We start from the raw sequence: 25,558 nt of genomic DNA, 5'->3' as shown, positions 1-25,558 counted from the left end.
AAAATCTCCTGGCTATAATTTTTATTTGTCTGTTTTCCTTCATACACTGCTATGGTTTGAATATCCCTTCCAAAACTCATGTTGAAATTTAATTGCCATTGTAACAGTACTAAGAGGTGGAATCTTTAAGAGATAATTAGGCCATGAGGACTCCACTGTCTCGAATGGATTAGTGTTGCTATCATGGGAATAGTTTCGCTATAAAAGGGTGAAGAAAGACCCCCTTTTCTCTCTCACCCTCTCTTGCCCTTCTATCTTCTGCCATGGGATGACACAGAAAGAAGGCTTCACCAAACGCTGGTGCCTCGATCTTGGACTTCCCCACTTCCAGACATGACAGAAATAAATCTGTGTTCATTATAAATGACCCAGTCTCAGGTAATCTGTTTAGCAGAAAAAACAGACTAAGATTCCCCCAGCTGTTTTTGCTTTAGATATTTAAATACATTCAAATATGGTGTTACTATTTGCAGTGTACAATATGTTACTCAACATAAAAAAAAGTTTTCTACTGTGATGTCTTCACTGTGGATTGGGCTTTTTGTGTAAACCAGGCCCCTAAACCTTTGACCCTGTCCTGTTCTTCCTTCCGTTACATTTGCTTAATTGTTTCTTTGCACATTCATTCCTTTATCATTTACATTTCTGCTATTTGATATGTATCTTTTGTACAGCAGACAATGGATTTCATTTTTTGACCCAATCTGCAACCCTCCCTTAAAAGTTATAATAGTTTAGTCCATTCATATTTATGCTGAAAACATATATTTAGTCATCCTTTTTTTTTTTTTTTGAGACGGAGTTTCGCTCTTGTGCAATGCCACTATCTTGGCTCACTGCAAACTCTGCCTTCCCAGGTTCAAGTGATTCTCCTGCCTCAGCCTCCAGAGTAGCTGGGATTACAGAAGCATACCACCACACCTGGCTAATTTTGTATTTTTAATACAGATGGGGGTTTCATCATGTTGGTGAGGCTGGTCTCGAACTCCTGACCTCAAGTGATCCTCCTGCCTTGGCCTCCCAAAGTGCTGGGATTACAGGTGTGAGCCACCATGCTGGGCCTAGTCATGCTTCTATTTGGTGTTCTGCTTTTCATTTTTAAAATGTTCCCTTGCTTTTTCCCCCTTTTTTCTGACTTTTTGTGTATAAATTAATTTTTAAGAGCTTTATAGAGGTACAGTTGACATGCAATAAGTAGCACATATTTATGTATATCAATGTATATAACAATTTCTGATATATGTGTACACCCATGACACTATCACCACAGGTAACGCACACCTCCATCACCCCCAAAGGCTTCCCTGTGCCCCTTAGTAATCCCTCCGCCCCATATGACACCCACCCCTATCATTGCTGATCTATTTCCTGTCACTCTAGATTAGTCTACATTTTCTAGGATTTTATGTAAATGGAATCATACAGTATATACTTCTCTTTGGCTTCTCTCTCTCTGAGCATTATTATTTTGAGATTCATCTATATTGTAGTGTGCATCAAGAATGTATTCCTTTTATTGTGGAGTGTTATTCCAATATATAGGTATATCACAGTTTATTCACCAGTTGATGGGAATTTGGGTCACTTCAAGTTTTTAGCTATTACAAATAAAACTGCTATGAACATTTGTGCACAAGTCTTTGTATGAACATATGCTTTTATTTCCCTTGAGCAAACACCTACAAGTGGAATGGCTAGATCATTTAGTAGATATAGGCTTAGTTTTTTTTAAGAAACTGGTAAACTGTTTTTCAAACTTGTACTGTCACATTACCATCAGCAGTGTATGAGACTTCCAGTTTCCCCACATCCTTGCCAACACTTAGTATAGTCTTTGCTCTTAAGTTTAGCCATTTTAATGGGTGGGTAGTGGTATCCCATGTGGCTTTCATTTTCATTTGATAATCCCTTCGTGTGCTTATTTGCTATTCAACTGTCTTCTTTAGTAAAGTGTATATTAAAATCTTTTGCCATTTTAATTGGGTTTTATTGTGATATCATTGAGTATCCCATGTTAAGAGTTTATTATACATTCTGGATACAAGTTCTTTATCAGATATATGCTTTGCAAATATTTTCTCCCAGTCTGAAATATTCAGCCCAAAATATTAATAGTGCTGAGTATGAAAAACTTTGCTGTAACTGTTTTATAATTTTACTGACAATTTTAGGGTTTATAGGATTTAGATCTTTAACTTATCACAACATACCTTCTTCACCTTCAACTGGTATTACTTCATGTATAGCAGAAGAACATTGCAGTAGTATATTTCAATTTCCCTCTCCCAATATTTGTGCTATTGTTGTCAGACATTTTGTTTTTACAAGTTATAAACCCCATGCCACAATGTAATTTTTGTTTATACAGTCAGTTGTCCTTTAAAGAAATTTAGAGTGGGCACGGTGGCTCACACCTGTAACCCCAGCACTTTGGGAGGCCAAGGTGGGAGGATCACTTGAGCCCAGGAGTTCAAAACCAGCTTGGGCAACATAGTAGGATGCTGTCTTTACAAAAAAATACAAAAATTAGCCAGGTGTGGTGGTGTGCACCTGTAGTCCCATCTACTTAGGAGGCTGAGGTGGAAGGATCGCTTGAGTCCTGGAGGTTGAGGCTGCAGTGAGTCATGATGGCGCTACTGCATTCCAGCCTGGGTGACAGAGTGAGACTCTGTCAAAAAAAAAAAAAAAAAAAGAAAGAAAGAAGAAAGAAGGAAAGAAAGAAAGAAAAGAAAGAAAAGAAAAAAGAAAAAAAGGAGAGAGAAATTTAAATAACCCCAAATCTTACATCTGTCCTCCTGTAGTTACCATTTCTGGTGTTCTTCCTCCTTTGTGCAGATTCACATTTCCATTGGATATTTTCCTTCTACATGAAGAACATTAAGATTTATTGAAGGTGCTGCTTCTGATGATGGATTTTTTTTTCAGCTTTTGTAAATCTGAAAAAGTATTTCATCTTCACTTTTTTGTTGTTGTTGAAAGCCCAGCTGTGTAATCATCTTCACTTTTGAAAGAGATTTGTACTGGGCACGGAATTCTACATTGACAGTTTCTTGTTCAGTACTTTAAAGGTGTTATTTTATTGTCTTCTCACTTGCACTGTTTTTGAGAAGAAATCTGCTTGTATCTTTGTATTTGTTTCTCTGTGCATAGTTTTTTTCTTTTGGTTTCTTTTGACATTTTCTCATTATCACCAGTTTTGAGTAATTTGTTAATGATGTGCCTTGGTGTGATTATCTTCACGTTTCTTGTGCTTGGGTTCATTGAGCTTCCTGGATGTGTAGATTTATAGTTTTAATGAAATTTGGGGAAATGTTGGCCATTATTTCTTCAATTTATTTTTCTGCCTTCTTCTCTCTTTCAGAAACTGAAAGCACACATATATTATGTTGCTTGAAATTGTCCAAGAACTCACTGATGCTCTGCTAATTTTTAAAAATTCTCTTTCTCTCCGTGTTTCATTTTGGATAGTTTCTATTGCTATGTCTTCAAGTTCACCAACCTTTTCTTCTGCGATGTCTAATCTGCTGTTAATTCCATTGAGTGTATTTTTCATCTCACACATTGTAGTTTTCATCTCCAGAAGTTTGATTTGTGTTTTTTTAATATCTTCCGTGTCTCTACTTAACTTTTTGGACATATGGAATACAGCTATAATAATATGTCTGCCAAATCCAACATCTGAATTAGTTCTCGGACAGCTTTGATTGATATATATATATATATTTTGTCTTCATTGTTAGTCACATTTTCCTGTCTCTTTGCAAGTCTGGTAATCTCTTGTTAGATACCGAATGTTGTACATTTTTCTTGTTGGGTGCTACGTGTTTCTGTATTCTTGTCAATAATCTTGACCTTAGTTCTGGCATGCAGTTATTTAGAAACAGTTTGATCCTTTTGGGTCTTGTGTTTAAGATTTGCTAGACAGGACCAGAGCAGTCTTTATTCTAGTGCTAATTATTTCCCACTACTTAGGCAAGACAGAGTTCTCTCAAGTGTACTCCATCCAATGACCCACGAATCATGAAGTTTTTTAGTCAGCCTGGAAGGGACAGACACTATTCCTGACCCCACGGTGGTACTGGGCACTGTTACTTCTAATCCTTTGGGTAGGCTGTTCTTTTTGTTTTGGTTTTTAGTCTTGGGTAGTTTCCTCACATACATATACTGATTGGTATTCGTCTGAATACTCAGAGGGGCACATCTGCATCTATGTACAGTCTTTCCCTTCTGCTACCCTATCCTGCAAACTCTAGCTAGCTTCTTCTCCCAGGACTCTCAGCTCCATCTGCTTAACTGAGTTTGCCAGGCTCTGCCTGGATTCACCTTTCCTGCGCCATGGCCTAGAAATTCTATTAAGGCAGTAAGCTGGGACAATCATAGATAGGGGTCACTTCATGGATTTCTCAACTCTCCAGCATCATTGTTCTTTACTGCTGGATGTGAAGTGGTTTGAAGACCATTGTTTCATATATTTTATTCATTTTTTGGTTATTGTAGGCAGGATGGTAAATTTAGTCCATTACTCCATCTTAGCTGAATTCCTATTGTTATTTTTCTCTTTAGTGATTTGGAAGATATAGAGCCTTTTAATAAAGATTATCTTTTAAATTCTTATAAACCATCTCTAAGTTCAAAATTGCTGTGGACTGAATGTTTATGCCTCCAAATTCATATGTTGAAATCCTAATACCCAATGTGGTTGTATTAGGAGGTAGGACCTCCTAATTTTGGAGGAAGTTAAATTATGAGCATGGAGCCCTCAAGAATGGGATTAGTGCCTTACAAAAGATGGTGAGAACTCTCTCACTATCTTTCCACTATGTGGAGATACAAGGAGAAACCAGTAATCTACAGCCTGGAAAATGGCCCTCACTAGACCCCAACCACGCTGACATCCTGATCTTGGACTTTGAGTCTCCAGAACTGTAAAAAATAAATGTTTGGTGTCTGACCCACCCCATCCCTGGCCATTTGTTATAGCAGCCTGAACTAATACAACAATTTTATATGTAATTGAGCCAATATTCTTCCAACAATTTAAAAAATAATTAAATCTCTTTTGCCAATAATGAGCAACTTAGCATGTTTAACTCCCTGCTGCTCCAAATTATTATTTATAATACACATATATTCTAATAACTACTTTTTAAACATTTGCATTGAGTTGGTTAAATTAATGAAAAATTAGACTTAGCAATACATTTATTTGGTTTCATTGCTTGCTACCTTATTCTAGTCACATGTCTTTCTCCTTCTTGAGTTATTCACTTATATACATTTTCCAATCCACTGGACACGATTGCCTAATTTTTTTCAAGGGGTGGGCTTGGGATCCTTCCATATTTAGAAACGTCTTTATGTTCTCATCTATGATAAATAACATTCGGCCTGCTATTGATGGCTTATGCCTCGTATGTACATATGGCACTGTTTTTCATCACTCAAAAAAATATGTTTCTTGACTTAAAGTGCTCCCTTTTCATAACTGGCTGAACTTTTTGATAAATGGTATATTAATAGAGATTTCCTTAACCTTTCTCCTGCTTCTTGCAGTAACTCAGTGGCATTCAGGACAATGTGTTCTAGTTTCTCAGCTTGGTCTTCTTTTAAGCTACTAAATTGTGCTGTGATTTTTCTCCATGCTTACTCTTAACACAGTGAGATCTCTATCCAGATTAGAGTTGGCTCCTGTCAGAGATGTGCATCCCCCTGTGCAAAGGCACAAATGAAGAGAAAAGGAATATTTTCTATTTCTTATGGTTACATTTTGCCAGATTTGAGATCTAGTTATCTGGGTGGCAGTGGTAGAATCCACAATAACTTGGCTGAAAGTTTCTTTTTTCATGTTTATCCAGGTAGCCACTATTAGAGGGGCCACGGCGCCCTTCCTTGATCCTATCTGGATTCTGGTGCTTCACATCCCTGACTCTTCCTCACTTCCTCGTTACTTAGATCTTGCAAATAGGGTCCTGGCAGTGTGAACCCCAGCACTTTGCTCATTGTTCTTGAAACCAGGAGGGGCCTCCACCACATTTTCCTGACGATCTCTGCCACCCTCACTGCTCCCTCTGAGTAGGAGCTGTCTCAGCTGTGGGTCCTTCCCACTTCTCCAGCCTGACTTTCCTTTCACATGTAGTGAATTGCGGGTTTCACTTCCTGCAGTTTCAGTTACCTATAGCCAACCAGGGTCCAAGAAAATTAAATGGAAAATTCCAGAAGTAAACAATTCATAAGCTTTTGTTGTGGTGGTTGTTTTTGAGATGGAGTCTCACTCTGTCACCCAGGCTGGTGTGCAGTGGCGCAATCTCAGCTCACTGCAACCTCTGCCTTCCAGGTTCAAGCAATTCTTCTGCCTCAGCCTCCCAAGTAACCTCCTGAGACTACAGGCGCCCGTCACCACACCTGGCTAATTTTTGTACTTTTAGTAGAGATGGGGTTTCACCATATTGGTCAGGCTGGTCTCGAACTCCAGACCTCAGGTGATCCACTCACCTCGGCCTCCCAAAGTGCTGGGATTACAGGCATGAGCCACCGCACCTTAAATTGTGTGTTTGTTCTGAGTAGTGTGCTGCAATCTCTCATCATCCCACTTTGTTCAGTGCTATCTACCTGGGAGCACAAATAACCCTTTGTCAGTGTATTCACGCTGTCTACACTACCTGCCCGTTAGTCACTCAGTAGTCGTCTTGATTATCAGATTGGCTGTATCACCATGTGTGTGTTAAAGTAATGCTTATTGTACTTTTAGTACAGCACATTGTTATAATAGTTCTAATTTATTATTGTGAATCTCTTACTGTTCCAAATTTATAAACTTTCTCAGAGGTATATATGTATAGGAAAAATCATAGTGTGTCTAGGGGTCAGTGCTATTTAAGGTTTCAGGCACCCATGGGGGGTCTTGGAAAGTATCCCCAGCAGATAAGGGGGTACTGCTATATATGTGCTGGAGAAATTTCTTAATATTTCTAGCAGATAGAGGGCACTCTGCTCCTACATTAGTTTCCCTTTAGTCATAGTGCAAACTTAGGAAGAGTTCAGCTTGTGGGTTTGCGTGACAATCTTTTTTTTTTGAGAAAGAGTTTCGCTCTTGTTGCCCAGGCTGGAGTGCAATGGCACGATCTTGGCTCACCGCAACCTCCGCCTCCTGGGTTCAAGCAATTCTCCTGCCTCAGCCTCCCAAGTAGCTGGGATTACAGGCGCCCGCCACCACAGCTGGCAAATTTTCTATTTTAAGTAGAGATGGGTTTCTCCATGTTGGTCAGGCTGGTCTCGGCATGACAATCTTAAACTGTAGCAAGCTTTATAAAGTGGTGTCAGCAGACTGACTATTGTCCTTGACCTGATCGATGCACACAGGGGTGAGAGCACACAGAAGTCATATTCCTTACAGGTGGATTCCTGGGTGACTGATGGCTTTGGGGCACCCGAGGGGCTGGGTTCCTTGTTTCCAAGTTTACAGGAGCTGTGGAAACTTCAGGATACCTGGATGCAAGAGGAGGAAGAGGGGCTCTACCCTTGGACACAGGCAGTCTGTGGAAAGCAGTCCTGCCCAGAACAGTGGGCCTGAGAGTAATGACGGGGACTGCTCTTGTGCTCAGGGCACCTGGCAGTGAGCAGCAGTGGAAAGAGCCAAGGCTTGGTTACCTACAAGACCTTAGCTGAACTTGGGCTTCACCACATATTAACCTGTGGCCCAAGAAAAGTCTCCTTACTTCATCTGTAAAGTAAGTAGTAATAACAGAATCACCCTCTGGGTTTTATGGGGGCTCAGTGGGTGCGATGCATGAGATACTTAAACAACACCTGCCACATATGTGTGGATGCTCAAGGAATACTGAGCTTCCACAGTAGTTTTTGAATAAAGAGGAGCCAAAGGCTCTGTTTCCTCTTTTCTCTCTTCCTTCCTCCTCACCTAGTCTCCCCATTCCCCTTTCACCCTTTGGGTTGACTTCTTAGCCCTCCCCAAGATTCTCACTCTGGCCTGACACCCTTTTCCATTCCAGCCTATAGATCTGCTGCTGCTGCTGCCCTGCAGGGCCGTCCACATGTGTGTTTGTGCAATGCTCCTCCCCTATCCCAAGCCACCTAAACTGAGCTTCCTCCACAGAGCTGTTTCAAATCCACATGGCCATTTCCTTTTCAGGGGAGTCTAGTATTTTATAACCACCCTTCCCAAATCAGAACACAAGTAGACACATGTTCAGCTTTCCACGTGTGAGAAATGGCCTCAAGGGTACAATTTTCTTGCATGGTCCATGTTTCCACAGGGCCCCCTTTCTGACTTCTCCCCTGGGAGCCAGGAGAGCTGAGGAGCCGACAGAGATGGGGCACACACACTGGGAAGCCAAGCACGTTAGATTTACTAGGGTCATATCTGCAGGTGAGGTAACAGCACACACATACAGAAATTCACGGGCAGAGATGCCACCCCAGCATCACCGTCAGACACCAAAGCAGCAGGAGGGCTCAGGAAGTGGCTTTGGAAAGTTCTCGTGAAAATCAAAGGGCAGCTTTGGTGCTCAGAGATTCAAACAGAAAACTATACAAAACCAACGCATAAATATATATATATTATATGTGTATATATATAAAATTGCAAAATAAAAGCCCAAGAAACTAACCACCAATCTGCACGTCAGTGGCTCAAAAAGTGTTAGCATAGAGAAAGGAAAAACCATTTGTGGGGGTGATGCATACTCCAGGGGGCCGGCATTTCAGTAGCAGAAAGAGTATTTACATGGAACCCCTATTTGAAACCTCACAATACTAGGAAAAGCCAAACACAGACAATGTATGTACAAGGGAAGACAGTAAGTACTCTTGCGTAACGATTGTCAGACACAGACATTTCACTGAAACCATCCATAGCTTTAGAGAACACTGCACTCTATCTAGACTGGGTTCCTGCTAGCCTGCACCCCAGCCAGGCGATCTCAGGCTCTGGACCGTATGTTCTCCCCCACCTGGCCTCTTCCTGGAGAGGGCAAACACTAGGATGTTGGTTGCAGCATAAATTGCAGGAATTTATAGGTGGGGCAGTCCTTGGGTATCAATCAATCACCCACAAAGCAGGACCAACAGGTGTGAGGTGGAGTGGAAGTGCGGGGGTGGGGTTCCCTGAAATATATTCCCATTTTATAATGTGTTTCAAGTGTGGCCCCTCTGCTCTTGGTCCAATTGCCATCCTCCTTCTGATTCACTTTAAAAGGGGAGATCTGGCCTTTGGGTTTTTAAACATTATACAAGATAATTTGCTGGGGGAGAGAAGAGTTTAGGGTCTTTCTACAGTTATTCTCCCACCTCCATCAAACTCTTACATTTTCTTTAAACTACCTAGAGATAAGCAATTTGCCGATCACAGCTGGCCTCAGTTCGGGACACAGTGGGCGAAAAGAGGAGCCCAGGACCCGACTTGACTAGAAAACTGCCAGTGCTTTTTCACGCTGAGCCTCGGACTCCAGCTCTGCCTGAACCCCTTCCCTGCATCAATAGTGATCCTTTCTCCCCCATCTGCAGGCCCCAATTTCCCGTAGCAATGACCCAGCTTTTGGGAAAATCTAGAAGGTAAGTGGCACCAAACAGCAATATAGCCAAACCTAATATCATCTAAGTATGAACCAATGCGACCTATTGTTTCTGTATATGTAAGAACACTCCCAGCTGGAGATTCTTCCTAATTGTTCCCAAGACGAAAAGCCTACATTCTCAAGGGAATTGTCTCTATAAAAATGATGAAAGGTGTTCTCCACTAAAGGACACCCCACTTAAGTCCCCACACTGCTTCCTGGTGAGCGTGGCTGCTCACTGTGAGAGGCAAAGGGATGTTGGGCATGTCTTGGTGACTGAGCTCTACGTGTGGTTTCTCATTTATGACAGAAAGTGTGCCACATCTGAATAGGTTGGTTAGACGCAGCTTCTGGAAGTAATTACACTATGTATGCTTTCTTATGTTATGGTGCAAGTGGAAATGTGCACAGATAACCAATGTGCACATTTCATGAGTTTAGAGTCATTACAGGCCTCTTACTTCTTGCATTAAACTATCCCTTTCAGAACAGATGTGAAACAGATGATAGGTTGCCCCACTGGCTTTTAAATTGTAGGGTGCCCTGTCCTTTCTGTGGGAGTGGAGAGCTTAAATTTAGCCTCTCTCATTTCTTTTCAGACTCTTTGAGTGCTAAGGTCTTAGAGAGTTCAACTGAGCTCAAGTGATGAGAGAGAATATAAAAAGACCTGTTTCCTCTATGCTCAGAGTTAACTGCAACTGTGCCAACCAACTCTAGGGCTTCTGCTGACCTGCATGTGTAAAATGAGTAAGGGGTAGATGTTCTCTCATTTGTTCAGTAGTCAAGAACTGGTTACCCTTGACCCAAAACTAGAACATAAAATTCACACATAAGAAAAAACATGTCAACTGGCACAGTGGCTCATGCCTGTAATCCCAGCACTTTAGGAAGCCAAGGCAGGTGGATCACGAGGTCAGGAGTTCAAGACCAGCCTGGCCAACATAGTGAAACCCCGTCTCTACTAAAAATACAAAAGTTAGCTGGGTGTGGTGGTGGGCTCCTGTAATTCCAGCTACTTGGGAGGCTGAGACAGAAGAATCGCTTGAAAAACCGGGAGGCAGAGGTTACAGTGAGCTGAGATTGCGCCACTGCACTCCAGCCTGGGCAACAAAGAGCAAAGCTCCGTCTCAAAAAAAAAAAAAAAAAGAAAGAAAGAAAATAAAAAGAAAAAACATGTCATGCAGACCTATGGGTAGGCTGTGTGTCTATCCTCTACATACCTTCATGGAAAAATTGAAAATTATTTTTAGACTTTCAGAGGCGAATCATGCTGTTGGGCAAATGGTTCTTTCAAATCCATGGCAATCAAAGAAGTGGATTTATAGCATTTTCCCCCACACTGGCAGTAGCCCTGCTACAACAGTGCCAAACATCTGAATGACTGTCTTGCCATGTCACCATGAGCAAGTGACGGTATCATCCACAGGGAATGGGATTCAAGTTCAGTCTACATGGATCAGTGGCAGAGGGCAGTGCTTTACAGTGGGGTTCTTACTGTAAGAACTTACTGCTCTTCATCCAATTTCCCCCAAGTCCTTTAAAAAGAACTTATCTGTTCACAGAGGAAGAACCCTGTTTTAGTTATAGGAGAGTGGAGGGGGTCAACTGGCCAAAGTAGGACAGTTGCTTGGGTTGCATGCAGGCCAGGAGGCTCTTAGGGAGTCCAGATTTGGGCTAGAAGGTGCCTCTTTCTGCAGTTTGGGGGGAAGATCACATGGTATGGATGGTTCTCTCACACCACTGTTGGGTGCAGCCAACACTGCGCAGGGAGTCGTTGGAGCCAAGCCTGTCTCTGTGAAACCACTAATCCTTCTTGTCCTCTCTCCTCCTGCCTGCCTTCTGATGGAAATAAGCTCAGAAACCTCTCCACTTCCCAGCTTAGCCAGCCACAGAGCAGCACATTGATTAAAATGTTACCCTTTTCTCTGGCACATCCAAGCACAGTGGCTCAACCAGACATGAACCTACTGCCCACCAAATCTGAGCTCTTGAATACATATTTTCTCCAGTCAGATATTGGTCAAAGTTTTCAGCCAACTTTTATCCAGAGCCAAAGAAAATGGCCTTTCCTTTCTAATAGCCTGTAGATTTGTTTGGACCACATGTCTGTTTCTGTAGTATTTGGTGCATGTCCTCAAGCCTGGAGCTAAGTGTGCCACATTCTATGCAAGGGAAGAAGAAATGGCAGGACGGCTGGACACCTCTCCCAGCAATTCTACACCAAGACAAAATAAAACTGGAAACATTAGCTCTTTGAATGCTCCCCTCTCCTTGTTGAAAATCTCTCTTAAGGTGCTTTATCCAAAGACTTTTATGGAAATAAATTCTGTGTTGGAAACTCACTATTTGCTGTAGAGGAAACATCGTGTAAAGCAGGCCATCAACTATGTTTTAGTACTGACATTTCAAAAAGGCCTCATAGCTCCCATGCCACCATCCCATGCCCATCCAGTCCACAGTCTCCATTCAGCCACCAAAGGGATTTTCCTAAAATGCAATTCTGATCATGATTCTATCCTGATTTAAAGGCTTCAGTGGCTCCAAACCCCTTCCATGACAAGTCTAGCTCCTCCACACTTCCTACCAGTTTCCTTAGGATTCAGCCCTGCCTACCTATGAAGGGACCCCTCAACCCCCGAGCTTCCACATCATGCTCTGGCAATGCCACATTGCTCAGTGGAACCCATCATGGCGTTTCATGCGTCCACACCTTTGCACACATTCTTCCCTCATCGTGGCATGCCCTGCCAATCCTTTCATTCTACGGGCAAATTACTCTTTGTTTTAAAACCCTAACAGCCATTGCTTTTCTCAGGGTTTCTCTGGTCCCCAAGATAGTTAATTGTTGCTTCCTTATGCCACTTTGGTACCCTTGCCTGTTTTGCAATTTGTCTATACATCTCCTATGCTCATGAACTTCTTGAGGGCAGGAACTATGCCTATCCTCATGCCTGGTCCTTGGCCCAAGCTCAATGCATGTTTTTGGAATGCATGAGGAATGAACCATTCCTCATGGTTCATCTATCAATAGAAAGTGGGCCCATGGCATAAATTCCAGGAATAATGCTGCAGCAAGACTCCACCCAATGAGACCTAAGTGAGGCCTCATTGTCAAGGGAATAGAGTGTGTTGAATGCAGAGGCTATCAACATCACCCCCGAAGTAGAACAACTCGCACACGAAAGGCTGCATCAGAGGTCGTGTTCACCATTCTCACAACAGTGTTTGCCACTTATTATTCTAGTCATAATGATGGTTCTCTTTCAATGTCAGCATAATGCCTAGTGCTCAGTGGATCCTTAACAAATGCCATGAAAGGATAAATGAATAAATGTGAAATCTACTTTTTAAAAGAAGGCATCAAGGGATTGGCTTTTAAAGGCATTTCCCATATGACAGATTTTTCTGAGGCATCAGTGGGTTGTCCCTCCTAAAATTTGACCCAATCAGGAAGTAGAACAGAGATGGAGCCTGGGGTAGCAGTTAGAAATCTGCACTAGAGAGACACAGTGTCGGGTTTACCTTGATCCTAAGTCAGTTTCCTTCCTTCTCAAGAAATAACCAACTATGGATGGTATTTCCTGCCCCAAACAGAAGGCTCTTGCCTCTCCTTTGTCAGAGGTACACAGAAGCATCACCACAGTCCACATTGACCAGGAACTTCAGGTGCACTGATGAGGATGAGCACAGGGAGTTCCCTACCTTTGCTTCAAGTGCTAACATTATGCAATGGAGACCAGTCATAGAGACAAGTCCTGGATGAAAACCACCACCCCTGGGGATTAAAGTTGTCTGTTCACCATAGCTGTTAAGAGCAAGGGCTCTGGACTCAGATTGACCTGGATTCAAATCCAGGATCCAGATATTTCTAGCCAAGTCAGCTGGGACAAGTCAATTATCTTTTTAGGGGGTTAATTTCCTCACCCACAGAATGGGAATGATCTTACCCCCCTCAAAGGATTACTGTGAGGGTTAAAGAACGTAATGTATGTGAAGCCTGCACAGTGTCTATAGATAGTAAGTGCTCAAAAGTGGAAAACTATGATTAAGAAATTTCAAAAATATTTTCACAATAGTCAGATCAAAAGGAAAAATATTCTTTCACGACACTGTGCTTTCAAGAGAATGGATTGTCTAATTTATAGGAGCCAACAATGCTCATTAATCAATGCCCCACAGAAGAACACGAGAAGACAGTGTTGGCATTTAAAACAATAACTGTGGCCATTACCAGGCCCCAGGATGGACAGATAGGGATGGGGACAGGAACACCCAGCATTTCTCTGAGAGCTGGTGCAAGAGGATTAATCCTGAAGGGCTCATTTCTGATTCTCCTCTGCTGGACCAAGAGTGACTCAGAGTTGGAACCTCAGAGGGTACAAATCAAGGTGCCAAGAGTAAGATGCCAGTTTCGGTCTGTAAGCAAGTGTTTCTGGGGGTGAGGGAAGGTCAGGGGACACCTGACTACTGGACAGGAGTGAGGCAGGTACAGTGCATTGCTCCAGGTGTCATGCAAAGCTAGAAAGTCATAGCATTCTCTCTGTTGTTTTGATCCTCCTTATACAACCCAAAGCCAAGAGAGGATTTCAACTTCCCCAAATTTCTGCCCTGAGCATTAAACAACTTTTTCCTATGCTAAATTTGGTTTTAGTTTTGAAGTGCCTGAGATGCACAATTCAAAGGGGTCAAGTTCCTGGCCTCTTACATTGATGAAACCATCCCCAGTCCTCAGCTTACATGGCTTGCCCTTATGCCTGCCACCTCTTATAGCTCTTCCATCCATCATTCAAGAGGTTCCATGAAGAAAGCTCAGGGTTAATGTTTGGGAAAGTACAAGCTAAGCCATCAGCCCTTGGGAACAAAGATTACTTTCTGTTGGAGAGGTCAATTTGGCTGGTTACTTTAAGCAGCAGGGCAGAGACCCAAAGTGGAAAAGAGAAGAGATTTTTAAATGTAGAGATAGCTCCATCCTCAGGAGATTGGATTCCTGGGAAGAAATGGACCTTACTCAGGGGAAGCCTTGACCTCTGATTTAGTCTGAGCCTGTGAGAGCTCACGGCCCATTTCTAGCCTTCTTGCCCTAGGCTCAGATTGGTGGGCAGCATCCAAACAAAGGCAGCCCACAACTAGGCAGTGTTGTGTAGTGGAAGGAGCCCTGGACTGGAAGTCAGGAGAACTGAATTCAAGTGCAGGCTCTGCCGCTAACTAGCTGTGTGACCTTGGGAAGTCACCTGATTTCTCTTGGGCAACCGTAAAACGAAGCGTTGGTCGGGTGATCTCTAAGTTCCCCTTCCGAGTGTGGTCCAGGGTCCTACTCTATCCCTCCTTAGCCCTGTGCTTGCAGGGACAGAGATGGGAGAAGGGAAGGGGAGGAGAGAGAGGAGGCAGGAGGGAGCCCAAGGGTGTCATGAATCAGGACTCCACTTTCTCCTTCTTTTTGCTCTTTTTCAGGAAGGAGGGGGTTCGGAATTTCTTTTTCTTCTTTGAGGGAGACTTGGAAGGTGAGCCCTCTGGGGACATGGGGCCGCTGGTGACCGACTCGGTTTTGTCCTTAGAAGTATCAACATCCGTGTCAGCACTGGTGGTCATCTGGCTCAGGCCTTTGCTGAGGATTTCCTCTGCCGTCTGCTCCTCCTCCCTCCCGTTGACCACCACCCCTTCCGGCTGGGTTGTTTCGGGCTCTGTGGTGGCGGCTTTGCTTGTTTCTGTCTTCTTAGTACCTTCTAGAAAAAGATCAAAAGATATGACCTGTAAGATTTCATTCAGGTGACAGCTTCCACCTGGGGCTAACAGAACCATTTCTAGGGAATTCTATAAAATCAATCCAGAGCGAGGGGAGGGCCAGCCTGATGTTGAGGGATGGCTACCAGAGACAGATGGAAGGACTGGGTTCTGATCTGCACCCCCTTCCATGTGGCCTGTCCTGGGAACACCCCCTTGCAGGCCGGCAACTCTGGGTTCTTGTCTATGAATTTAGATGGATATTAATGTCTGAAGTGGCAGGGGGCCAGGCTGGGGTCCAGCTCAGAGTTTTTCTAGGCAAGAAAGAAGAAACAGACACAGAGAAAGGAAAAGGCGTGAGGTGTACAGCTTGGTGAAGACATGTAAGAATTGCTGTAACCAGTTTAGTTTCACCAATAAAAATATGGAAATTACGTGTTCTCAAACCCATTTCATTTTCTACACCAGTGAGGAACTCCAAGAAATATGGAGAATATCTTCCCAGTAGGCAGACAGAGAGTGGAATTCCTTATGTAACATGGACCCCATATTTCCAAGACATGTTAGTCAAAAGAGGAAGACCCCTGGTCAGCCCTTTCTAGCAGCCACTGGGGCCCCCAGGTCTTTATTCCACCTGGGAATCCGTTGGGATCGCTGGCATGTTCAAGGCCAGAGTTACTCAGGCCCCAGAAACCAAACCCTCCTGCCACCCTTTCTCCCCCTCCCCACTCTCACTCAACCTTGCTTCCACGCAACCTTTCAGATGCCTCGATGGGGTGAGAGTCAGAGAGATTGTAAAACCAGACTGAAAAGTAGAAAGCAAGGTAAATATCATCTGATGCCTCTCCTCCCCACTGCACAGTTAAGAAGGCTGAGGAACACAGTACCATGGTGGGCAGACCTCGGCTTACCAAATTCCGGTTCAGCTTCTTCTCACCACGAGAACTGAAAGGAGTGTGTGTGGGTGAGCATGTGTGAGTGTGTTCAAGTGTGTGTGTGTGCAAGTGTGTGTGTGAGTGTGTGTGTGTGAGGGTGTGTGAGAGTGTGCAAGTGTGTGTGTGTGTGAGTGGGCAGGTTGTGTGGGGTGTGAGTGTGTAAGTTTGAGTATGCAAGTGAGATTGTTTGCCATGAGTGTGTGTGTGAGCATGTGTGTGATGTGTGTGGTGTGAGCATGTGCGAACCAGTGTGTGTGACAGTGAGTGGTATATGGGTGTGGGAGTGAGCGTTTACAAATGTGTGTGTGCAAGTGTGTGAGTGCACATGAGCATATGCGAGGGTGTGAATGTGTGCAAGTGTGTGACACACCTGTGTGGTGTGTGTGATGGGCACATATGAATGCAGTGTGTGTGTGTTGCCACATCACAAGAAGGAACCCGGCGTGCTGGGGTGTGTGGAATCGTGGGTGATGTGGAAGGTATAGTCAGTCTTACAGAGGGAGTGAGTGAAAGACTCAGTTTTAGGAAAAGCCTGGGGTCTTAACAGGGGTGAAGTTTGGGGAAGTGCACGGTTACATGGAGGATGGGACAGAGTGGGGTAACTTGTGGACAGTTAGAGTGGACTAGTGAACTACCTGGGCCAGATCTCCCTGTAACAAATTCTTTGTAACTCCTGACACTGCTGGGCAAGTCAAAGTGCCCCCTCAGACCACTGTGGAGCATCAGCTCCCTCTTGGTATCAAAGACTTCGGCCACTGCTCCCAGTCTTCCCACTGCCCAGCCCATGTACTATCATCCTCATCCAGCATCCCCTCCCGTCCTGCCACGTAATCCTGTGGCCATCACTTAGCAGTACTCTTGAGTGCCATAAACCAGGCTGGACACAACCATCTCTCTGTCCACTCTCCTATTGCCACTTTGCCTGCTTTTTGCCATACCAAGCTGCTGGTCCTGGACCTCTCACTGTCATCCCAGCCCATTCCCCTCTGGAAGGCCCTTCTCTCTCCTCTGTGTCCCCAGCCTTCACTCCATATAATGAATCACCTTGAGTGTTACTTCTTCCTTCAAGTCTCTCCTGATCCTCATTCCCACTTCCAGGTAGTTTATCACTCCTTCCTTTCTGCCTCTGCTATCTAAACTGTCATCATAGCATCTGCAAAACAATCACACTTGTTTTTTTGTTTTTTGTTTTTTTTCCGAGACAGTCTTGCTCTGTCGCTCAGAGCTGGAGTGCAATGGCGGAATCTCGGCTCACTGCAATCTCTGCCTCCCAGGTTCAAGCAATTCTCCTGCCTCAGCCTCCCAAGTAGCTGGGATTACAGGTGCCTGCCACCTCGCCCAGATAATTTTTGTATTTTTAGTAGAGATGGGGTTTCACCATGTTGGCCAGGATGGTCTCGAACTCCTGACCTCGTGATCCGCCCACCTCGGCTTCCCAAAGTGCTGGGATTACAGGTGTGAGCCACCGCATCCAGCCCACACTTGTTTTTTATGCCTATCTCCTCCCCCTTCTACACTGAAATGAATTAGGGCAAAATTGTGTCTAATGACCTATGTCACTAGCTCACAGAAGGCACTCAGAAAAGGTCTGTGGAATCCATGAATGGTTGAAGGCATGAGCAAATAAATGAATATGTGAATGGATTTATTCTAACCAAGCCAATATCATCACCTAATCTTTTCTTATCTATCCCAGCCTGAGCCTTCTAAGCCGAACTGGATCCACTCATGTAAATGAAAACCAGCCCTGAGTGCTGGCCTTTGTCTCCCGTACCTATGCCCTGGTCTTCCCTCTCATCTTCCTGGGCTCTCCATGGCTCTGCAACTTCAAACTAGACCCTCACTGTAGGGCCTTCACTTGGATGACACATTAGGATGCATTTCTCAAGATTGACCCTTGGCACTGTCCTCTAAGATGGTTGGGGCACTTGCCTTCTAGCTCCTTGAAGACAACTATGGATAAGAGGGGCTCCCACTTTCTGTCCAAGTGTCATTTCCTGCCTGGTGGCAATGAGTATCCTCACTCCAATGGCCTCCTTCAACCATGCCCCTCATTCATGTCCCTTTGCCCATACCTGCCCTGCTGTCAACCTAAGCAACAGTCTCAGCCCCTGGTGTGTGTCTGGTTTAGGAGAGCAACACTCAAGGTTCTTCTCACCATGTAGAAAGTGGGGGCCACAGATGGTGCATCTGCCATGATTCAGAGAGGTTCCACATCATGAATTGTTTGAGGAGTCATAGCAAATGGAAAATGGGGCTTGGAGGAGCCAGGTTCCTAACTAAGGTCACCGCTCCCTCAACTATAGAGTCAGAGACCACTGGAGGGTTCCACTGGCCAAGAGAAGGGACAGGGCTCCAGAAATCAACATATGTTAGGCCCCTGGAAAGTAGTGAGGACAGGCTCTGATAGGATAGACCCTTCCTCTGTCAACAGGTTGAAGACCAGGCTGGGAGAGGCCCCAGGAACTAGGGTCAGATGGGAACTCACCTTCTAGCCTCTTCTAAGAAGAACCTCTGACTTTCTCTCCTGAATGGGGGGAACCTGGAGCTCTGGGAATAGGGGATATTGTGGGGGTGAGTAGAGTGGGGCAGAAGCTGGAAAATGGGGGCTCTGTCCAAGGATGGTGACCGGAAAGCTGGGGACAGACAGGAGGCATTGGGAGAACAGGTGACGGGAACAAGACTGGACTCTGAAGTCAGGGCCCCATCCAGACCCTGTGGGTTGGGAGACAAAGGACTAAAAGGCTTCTAGAGGCTGGAGGAGGAGGGGGGCTTCTGCGGGAGGCACAGAGCTGGTTTGGACACTCTGCCTTTCCAACTTGATTTCTCACTAGCCCACAGCCTCCAACCACTGGCTGTCTCTTGGCCACCAATGAACATGCGGTGGTTAATTTTAATGTGTCAACTTGACTGGGTAAGGGATGCCCAGATAGTTGATAAAACAATATTTCTGGGTGTGTCTGTGAGGGTGTTTCCAGAAGAGATTAGCTTTTTGGTGGGGGGAAGGAATTTCACTCTTGTCACCCAGGCTGGAGTACAATGGTGCAATAACTTACTGCAACCTCCACCTCCCGAGTTCAAGTGATTCTCCTGCCTCAGCCTCCCGAGTAGCTGGGATTACAGGTGTACGTGACCACGCCCAGCAAATTTTTGTATTTTTAGTAGAGACAGGGTTTCACCATATTGGCCAGGCTGGTCTCAAACTCCCGACCTCAGGCGATCCACCAGCCTCAGCCTCCCAAAGCGCTGGGATTACAGGTGTGAGCCACCATGCCTGTCCAGGATTAGCATTTGAATCAGTAGTCTGAATATAGAAGATCTGCCCTCACCAACATGGTTGGACACCATCCAATCTGTTTAGAGCCCTCTCACATAGAACAAAAAGGTGGAGGAAGGGCAAATTCTCTCTGTTCTTGAGCCGGGACACCCATCTTCTCCTGCCCTGAAGCTTAGAGCTCCTGGTTCTCAGGTCTCAGACCCAGACTGAGTTACACCAGTGGCTTTCCTGTTCTAGAGCCTGGAGACAACATACTCTTCAGCCTCTGTAATCACATGAGGCAATTCCCCTAGGAAGTCTCCTCTTATCTCTCTATATATCCCCTTGGTTCTGTTTCTCTGGAGAACTCTAATACAGTCCCCTTCTAGGAATGCCAGCTCCCCCAGCTTCCTAGGCACCACCCCTGCACAGCCCATTCCACTCCTGTCTGCTGCTCCAAGCATGTACCTATCCAAGGTCTGGCTCAAGCCACACTGCATCTGGACAGCATCCCCTGACATTGGACAATGAGCTCACCTTCCTGTAAACCCACTGCTCACATATTCATTTTACACTTGCATGTGTCATTTATCTTTTTTTCTTTTGAGAGTCTATTCATCACCCAAGTACACTGTTCATGACAGAAACTCTTTTACATCTCTAACAATCATCAAGCAGCTCAGTGACAACATGTTCAAGCCATGTTTACTGCTGCTGATGTTTGCCAAGTGAGGTCAGATGAAGGCTCAACAGAGGATGCCTTGTGTCAGCTCAGCAGCTGGGCTCTTCTGTGGCCGTGCACTGAGGTAAAGACATGGAGAAGGAATATGGACCTTGCGTAATTGAAGGAGCAAGGCTGCCTTTCCTTCTCTGGCCTGCTGACATCTCAGGCTCAAACACATGACCTCTTGCCTCAAGCCCTCCAGCTTTGAGAAGCCCTCTCTTTGCAGCAGGGAAGACACTAGTGGAGGGCCTAGAAACAGGATTTGCTGACACACTTCTGAACACAAGGTCAATCAGATGGATCCTGACCTATATTCCAAATGCAAGGAGAGTTGGTCACTGCCATGTACTGCTTTTATTTCCCTGTTGAAAAGGCAGTGCCACACCATTGCATAGAGAGGTCACAGAGAGATTCATTAAAGACCTTGAAAAAAAAAAACATGTCCTATGTTGACACAAAGGCTGGGCGCTCATGCAGCAACAGTCAAGAAGGCCCACTGGTGCTCAAAGAACAGAGCAGAGGGGAAGAAGAGCAACAAGCTGAGATGCCCATGGCTGACCATTGAGCTGGATGCTGGTCATGCAGAGAGGTTTGCAACAGAGTTTATGTCTGGGTTTAAATTCTCAAACATCCGTGTCTGAAAGAATCACCGAGAGGGCTTGTGAAAATGCAGCTTCTTAGTGTTGTCCTCACAATAAACTGAAACAGAAGGTGGGCCAAGAAATAGATATTTTTAACAAGTCCCCAGGTAATTCTGATACAAAAGGCCCATTAGCCACACACTGAGAAACATAAGTTTAGAATGCTATGCTTTATCTGACTTTTACTTACCCCCAAAAACTGAGAGTACCACTGATAAAAAAGAAAGTAGAGCGTCTCATAAATGGATGCAGTGGACTCTGTGACTCCCATCCACTCACCACAGCTGGGATACAAATGTTCCTCTAAGTACCCAAATGTACTTTCAGTATCTGGTAGAGCTTGTGTGCAAATATGATCCCAATGAGCTATCCCTCTGGGTATCCACACTGAATCTGGGCTGGCCCTGTGGCTGGCAAAACCAACAGAATGAAGTGGAAGTGCCACAGAGCAGGCCTCAGGCCAAAGACTTAAGAAAGCCTAGCAACTTCTATTTTCACAGTTTTGGGAGCCTTATACCACCATGTATAAAGTCCAACAACCCTGATGGAAAACATGTAGACAGGCCACATGGGTGGGCCCTGAGACCACACAGAGGGAGAGAGAGACAGAGAGACAGACAGACAGACAGACAGACAAACACTCAGCCATCTCAGTGTCCCTGAGCCCAGCCTTCTAGCTGCCCCTGCTAAGGTACCAGGCATGTCAGTGCACCATCTTGGAAGTTCCAGCTTAGTCAAGCTCCCTACTGACTGGAGCCCTCTGCAGATATCACATCAATCAGAAATCATCCAGCTAAGCCCCATCAACCCCAGTCAACCCACAAAAGAACTAATTTCCATAATACTAGTTCTTATTCTATACCATGACTTAAATCAAATATTATTGCTGCATCACAAACCACCCTAAAACTTAGTGGCTTAAAACATCAAGTGCTATATTAGCTCTTACAATTTGGAGAACATGGTAGATAAAAAGGACTAACTTATGTAAAGCATATTACAAAGTGCTTTTATATTCAGTAGCTCATTTTATCCTGACAACATGCTGTGGGTTAGGAAAGGCAAAGATTCATGTTATTCCCATCCAGCAGTGTTTTTAAATGACTTATTTGAGATGGCTAGATTAGTTAGTGGCAGAGCTGATCATGTGATGTCAAATACAGGGCTATTTCTTTGCCGGTGTAGCCAGTTGCCCTGAGGGTTCAGCAGAGGATAAGGTGAGCTGGGACAAGGGCCTGACAGGAGCTAAAGAGAAGGTGATAGCACAGATGGCCAGAGGCAAAGGCTCTCTCTGATGGCCAGCCTTCAGAGAGGCTGACGGGGTAGGAGTCAGGTAGACAGATGAGGAGTGACACTGAGGTGACTCAGCATAAGAGGATTTGAGGTTATGGTGGCAAATGGTTGGAAAAAGCCATCCCTGATCTGATGGGTGGGCTAGATGTGAAAGAGCAGAGACTTGCATGGTGGGTCAGTTCTGTCTGCCCAGGAGCTGGGCAAGCCTGTGAGCAGCCTGGCCAAGGCTTCACACTGGGCTCCCCACCCAACTACAGCTTGTGTCCTCGTCATGCAGGGTCTGCTCCAAGGTGCCATGCTCCCTAGCTCTGTCTGTTACAAGAAGTGGGTTACGGGAAGTGTCTTCAAGACAACTCTTCTAACTCAACAGTGAGCCCCTCCAGGGGAAGAATGAAGAATCCTGCTATAGAGTGTAAAATGTCAGGCAGTGGGTAAACAGGTATCCCATCCATTACACGCCCCTCCTGGCCCTTGTCTCACTCCTCCATGAGCCTCCTCTCCAGCCCTGGATTTCCTTCCTGCAGCTGGAGCACATGTCCTGAAGACCCTAGCAGACCAGGCCCTCTGTGCATCCTTATAAGGCAGTTCAGGCTCTAGCCCAAAACCTAGATGAGGCCACAGGTTCCTTCAAGGTGCCTGTGCATTAGGAAGAGGGGTAGGAGTGAGCGCCTGAGAGCCATAAGCACTCTACCACCGGGAGTGCCCGAGAGTTGGCCCTACTGCCTGCAAACTCTTCGGAGCTTGTTGCTTCTGGGCGTGTGTTTGTGTATGTGTGTGGCCTATGTGTGTATATCCACATCTCGTGTAGAGAAGCCTAATCCATGCATAGTGCATGTGGAATTGGCCATGAATTTTACAGCCAGGAAACTTCCCAAAGGCAGAGTTGTGAGTCGCAAAAGAAAAATGTGGGGAGAAATCTATTTCTTTGGAAAAAAAAATCCTCCCTCCCCCATTGCAAGGGTTGCAGTGAGTTAGTAAACAGCCTCTCTATACTTACTACAAAGACAAGTATTCAGAATCGGAGGAAACTCCTTTGATGAAGGCACAAATGGGAAGAGAAAGGAAGACATTGTGGAGACAGGTTGACAACACCACGGTGAGACACAATGAACACAACAGTCGGGGTACATACGCTTGGGGCTCTGGCCTCAAGCAGACGGGTTTCCTCTGGCAACGCTGGGCCTGCACATGAGGCAATAGTTTGCTTGTGGAGGGAGCTCAGGGTTGGGGGATTCTATCAGAATCCTCATGTGTGGCCGTTCTACCCCAGAGGGAAAAGATTCCAGTAGGCCACCAGATTGCTGCTCTGTGGATAGTAGGACGGCTCTGTCTGGTGGGGGTCTCCAGGGGACCTGGGATGGAGTGTTCATGCCCTGGAGTGATTCCAGGAGCTCAGTAAAGATACTTTTATGATTTAGGTGGCCAGGAACTATAATTCTTATCCACTTTATGTATACTATTAACCATAACCGTAATTGCATCTTAAATTATTGAAGTCCTGCTTTTACTCTTTCAAAGTTTGTTTTCACCTACACTTCCCTTATACATGTATAAAAAGGTACTATATTAGTAGCCCCATCTGACAGTCAACAAAACTGAGGCTCAGAGATGCTGATTTGCTAAAATTAGCAGTTATTACTAGTTAGCAGTTCAGTTGGGCCTCGAACTCAGTTCTTTAAGCTAGTATCTCTCTATTGAAGCTGTTTTCAACCTGGGACCACACTTTAGATTCCCCTGGAGAGATGTGAAAACTCCAGGCTGTACTCCTCAACCCACCTGACTCCAGACTTTTCTGAGTTTTCCTTAACTCAGAAAAGCTGGGGGTGGGATCCAAGAATCAAGACTGTTAAAGCTCCGCAGGTGATTCCAATGTGCAGTTAAGGTTGAGTATGACATCACTACCCTCACCTGGGAAATTCAGCATCTCAGGCCACTTCCCAGACTTAATAAGTAGAATCTTCATTTTCACAAGATCCCCAGGTGGTACCTATACACGTTAAGGTCTGAGAAAGGGGCTAGTGCATCTGGAAAGGCCTAACAGCCCCGGCCATGTCTGAGTTGGGGCAAGGAGCCGGGGGCCAGCCAGTAACTTATTCTTCATTGCTTATACTGGGTTTAAGCTGCAAGGTGTAGTGTTACAGCTTGTGAGTGAAACAACATGAAAGTTGATAACCCCTATTTCTGATTCCCTAGAAATAGCTGAGGGGAAAGATTTTCAGATTAGGGGTAACACGAGTGGAAGGCAGGGCACCTTCCCAGCCTGCAGATGCACCCCTCTCACTCCCTCCCAGCCTGCTCAGCTGGACTCACCCTCTAAAGACTTGGAAGGAGAGACTAAAGGGCTCTTTGTCTCTGCCTCCTTCGCTGGGCTCTGCACTGGAGAAGCAGGTGCAGACTTTGCAGGTGAGCCAGGCTCTTCTGGGGCAGTTTCTTTCTCTCCTGAAAAAACAGAAAAACACCTCAGGATAGAGGTCAAATAGAGAAGAAATGGGCAGGGAAATAAAGCCTTCTAAAAATTACTTTTTTCTATTTGGTCATCAATCCTCCTGGCTGATAATGAACCTTCTGGCTGAAGTTAGCTCCTCCCCCTGACCTTTTTAGATTTCTGCTACTTCCCTGGGAAGGCCAATGGGAGAGGGTGGAGTCATGTTTCCTTCATCAAAACACACCTACCAATATATTACTCCAGATGTGGAGGGCAGCACTGCAGAACTTGCATACGGCCGGACCAGAGCCTGGCTCTCGTTCCTGTCCTGTCTCTAAAGAGAACCAGCCAGGAGCTTTGTGTCGTGAGCACAGAGCACATCAACAGGTAAGAGGTGGACCCACAACCACCAACTCCCCTTATTTTATTTTTTGCTGACTCCCCTTAAAAACACCCATGATTTCTTTGCATGTAACTATTGTTTAATTCATCAAATTTACATTTTCTGTCCAAACAATCCCTATGGATAAAAAGCGCCATGTTCCTCTATTTGCTTTTCAATTGGTACATTAGAGCTCCAAGCAAGCCAGCAAGGGTTTTTTGGTTTTTGTTGTTGTTGTTTGAGACGGAGTCTCCCTCTGTCACCCAGGCTGGAGTGCAGTGGTGTGATCTCAGCTCACTGTAACCTCCACCTTCTGGGTTCAAGCAATTCTCCTGCCACAGCCTCCTGAGTATCTGAGATTAGAGGCGTGCACCACCACGCCTGGCTAATTTTTGTATTTTTAGTAGAGACGGGGTTTCACCATGTTGGCCAGACTGGTCTCGAACTCCTGACCTCAAGTGATCCACCAGCCTTGGCCTCCCAAAGTGCTGGGATTACAGGCCATTCCCGGCCAGCAAGGGTTTTTTAAGTGCCTGCTTTGTGTCCAGGAAGGTGGCTGACTTGGGGTGAGGGGTAGAGATGTTGGAAGAAGACCCTGCCCTGAGGGAGTGT

The 25,558-nt window shown here is 45.1% G+C and overlaps 1 protein-coding gene across 1 annotated transcript in view; it reads right to left on the bottom strand.

Annotated features, from left to right (window-relative positions):
- Positions 1-12,753: 12,753 nt before the first annotated feature.
- ADD2 (adducin 2) overlaps positions 12,754-25,558 on the bottom strand; it is a gene marked incomplete at its 5' end in the record, with an annotated part of 45,265 nt that continues 32,460 nt past the window's right edge. Inside the window, 2 exon segments of the mRNA NM_001134126.1 lie at positions 12,754-15,292; positions 24,450-24,578. Of these exon segments, the coding sequence (NP_001127598.1) occupies positions 14,982-15,292; positions 24,450-24,578 (440 nt within the window). The 3' untranslated portion in view covers positions 12,754-14,981.

Source organism: Pongo abelii, chromosome 12 (genome assembly GCF_028885655.2).
Source record: "Pongo abelii isolate AG06213 chromosome 12, NHGRI_mPonAbe1-v2.0_pri, whole genome shotgun sequence".
In the NCBI taxonomy this organism is placed as follows: Eukaryota; Metazoa; Chordata; class Mammalia; order Primates; family Hominidae; genus Pongo; species Pongo abelii.
This window is presented reverse-complemented; position numbering and strand designations above follow the sequence as displayed.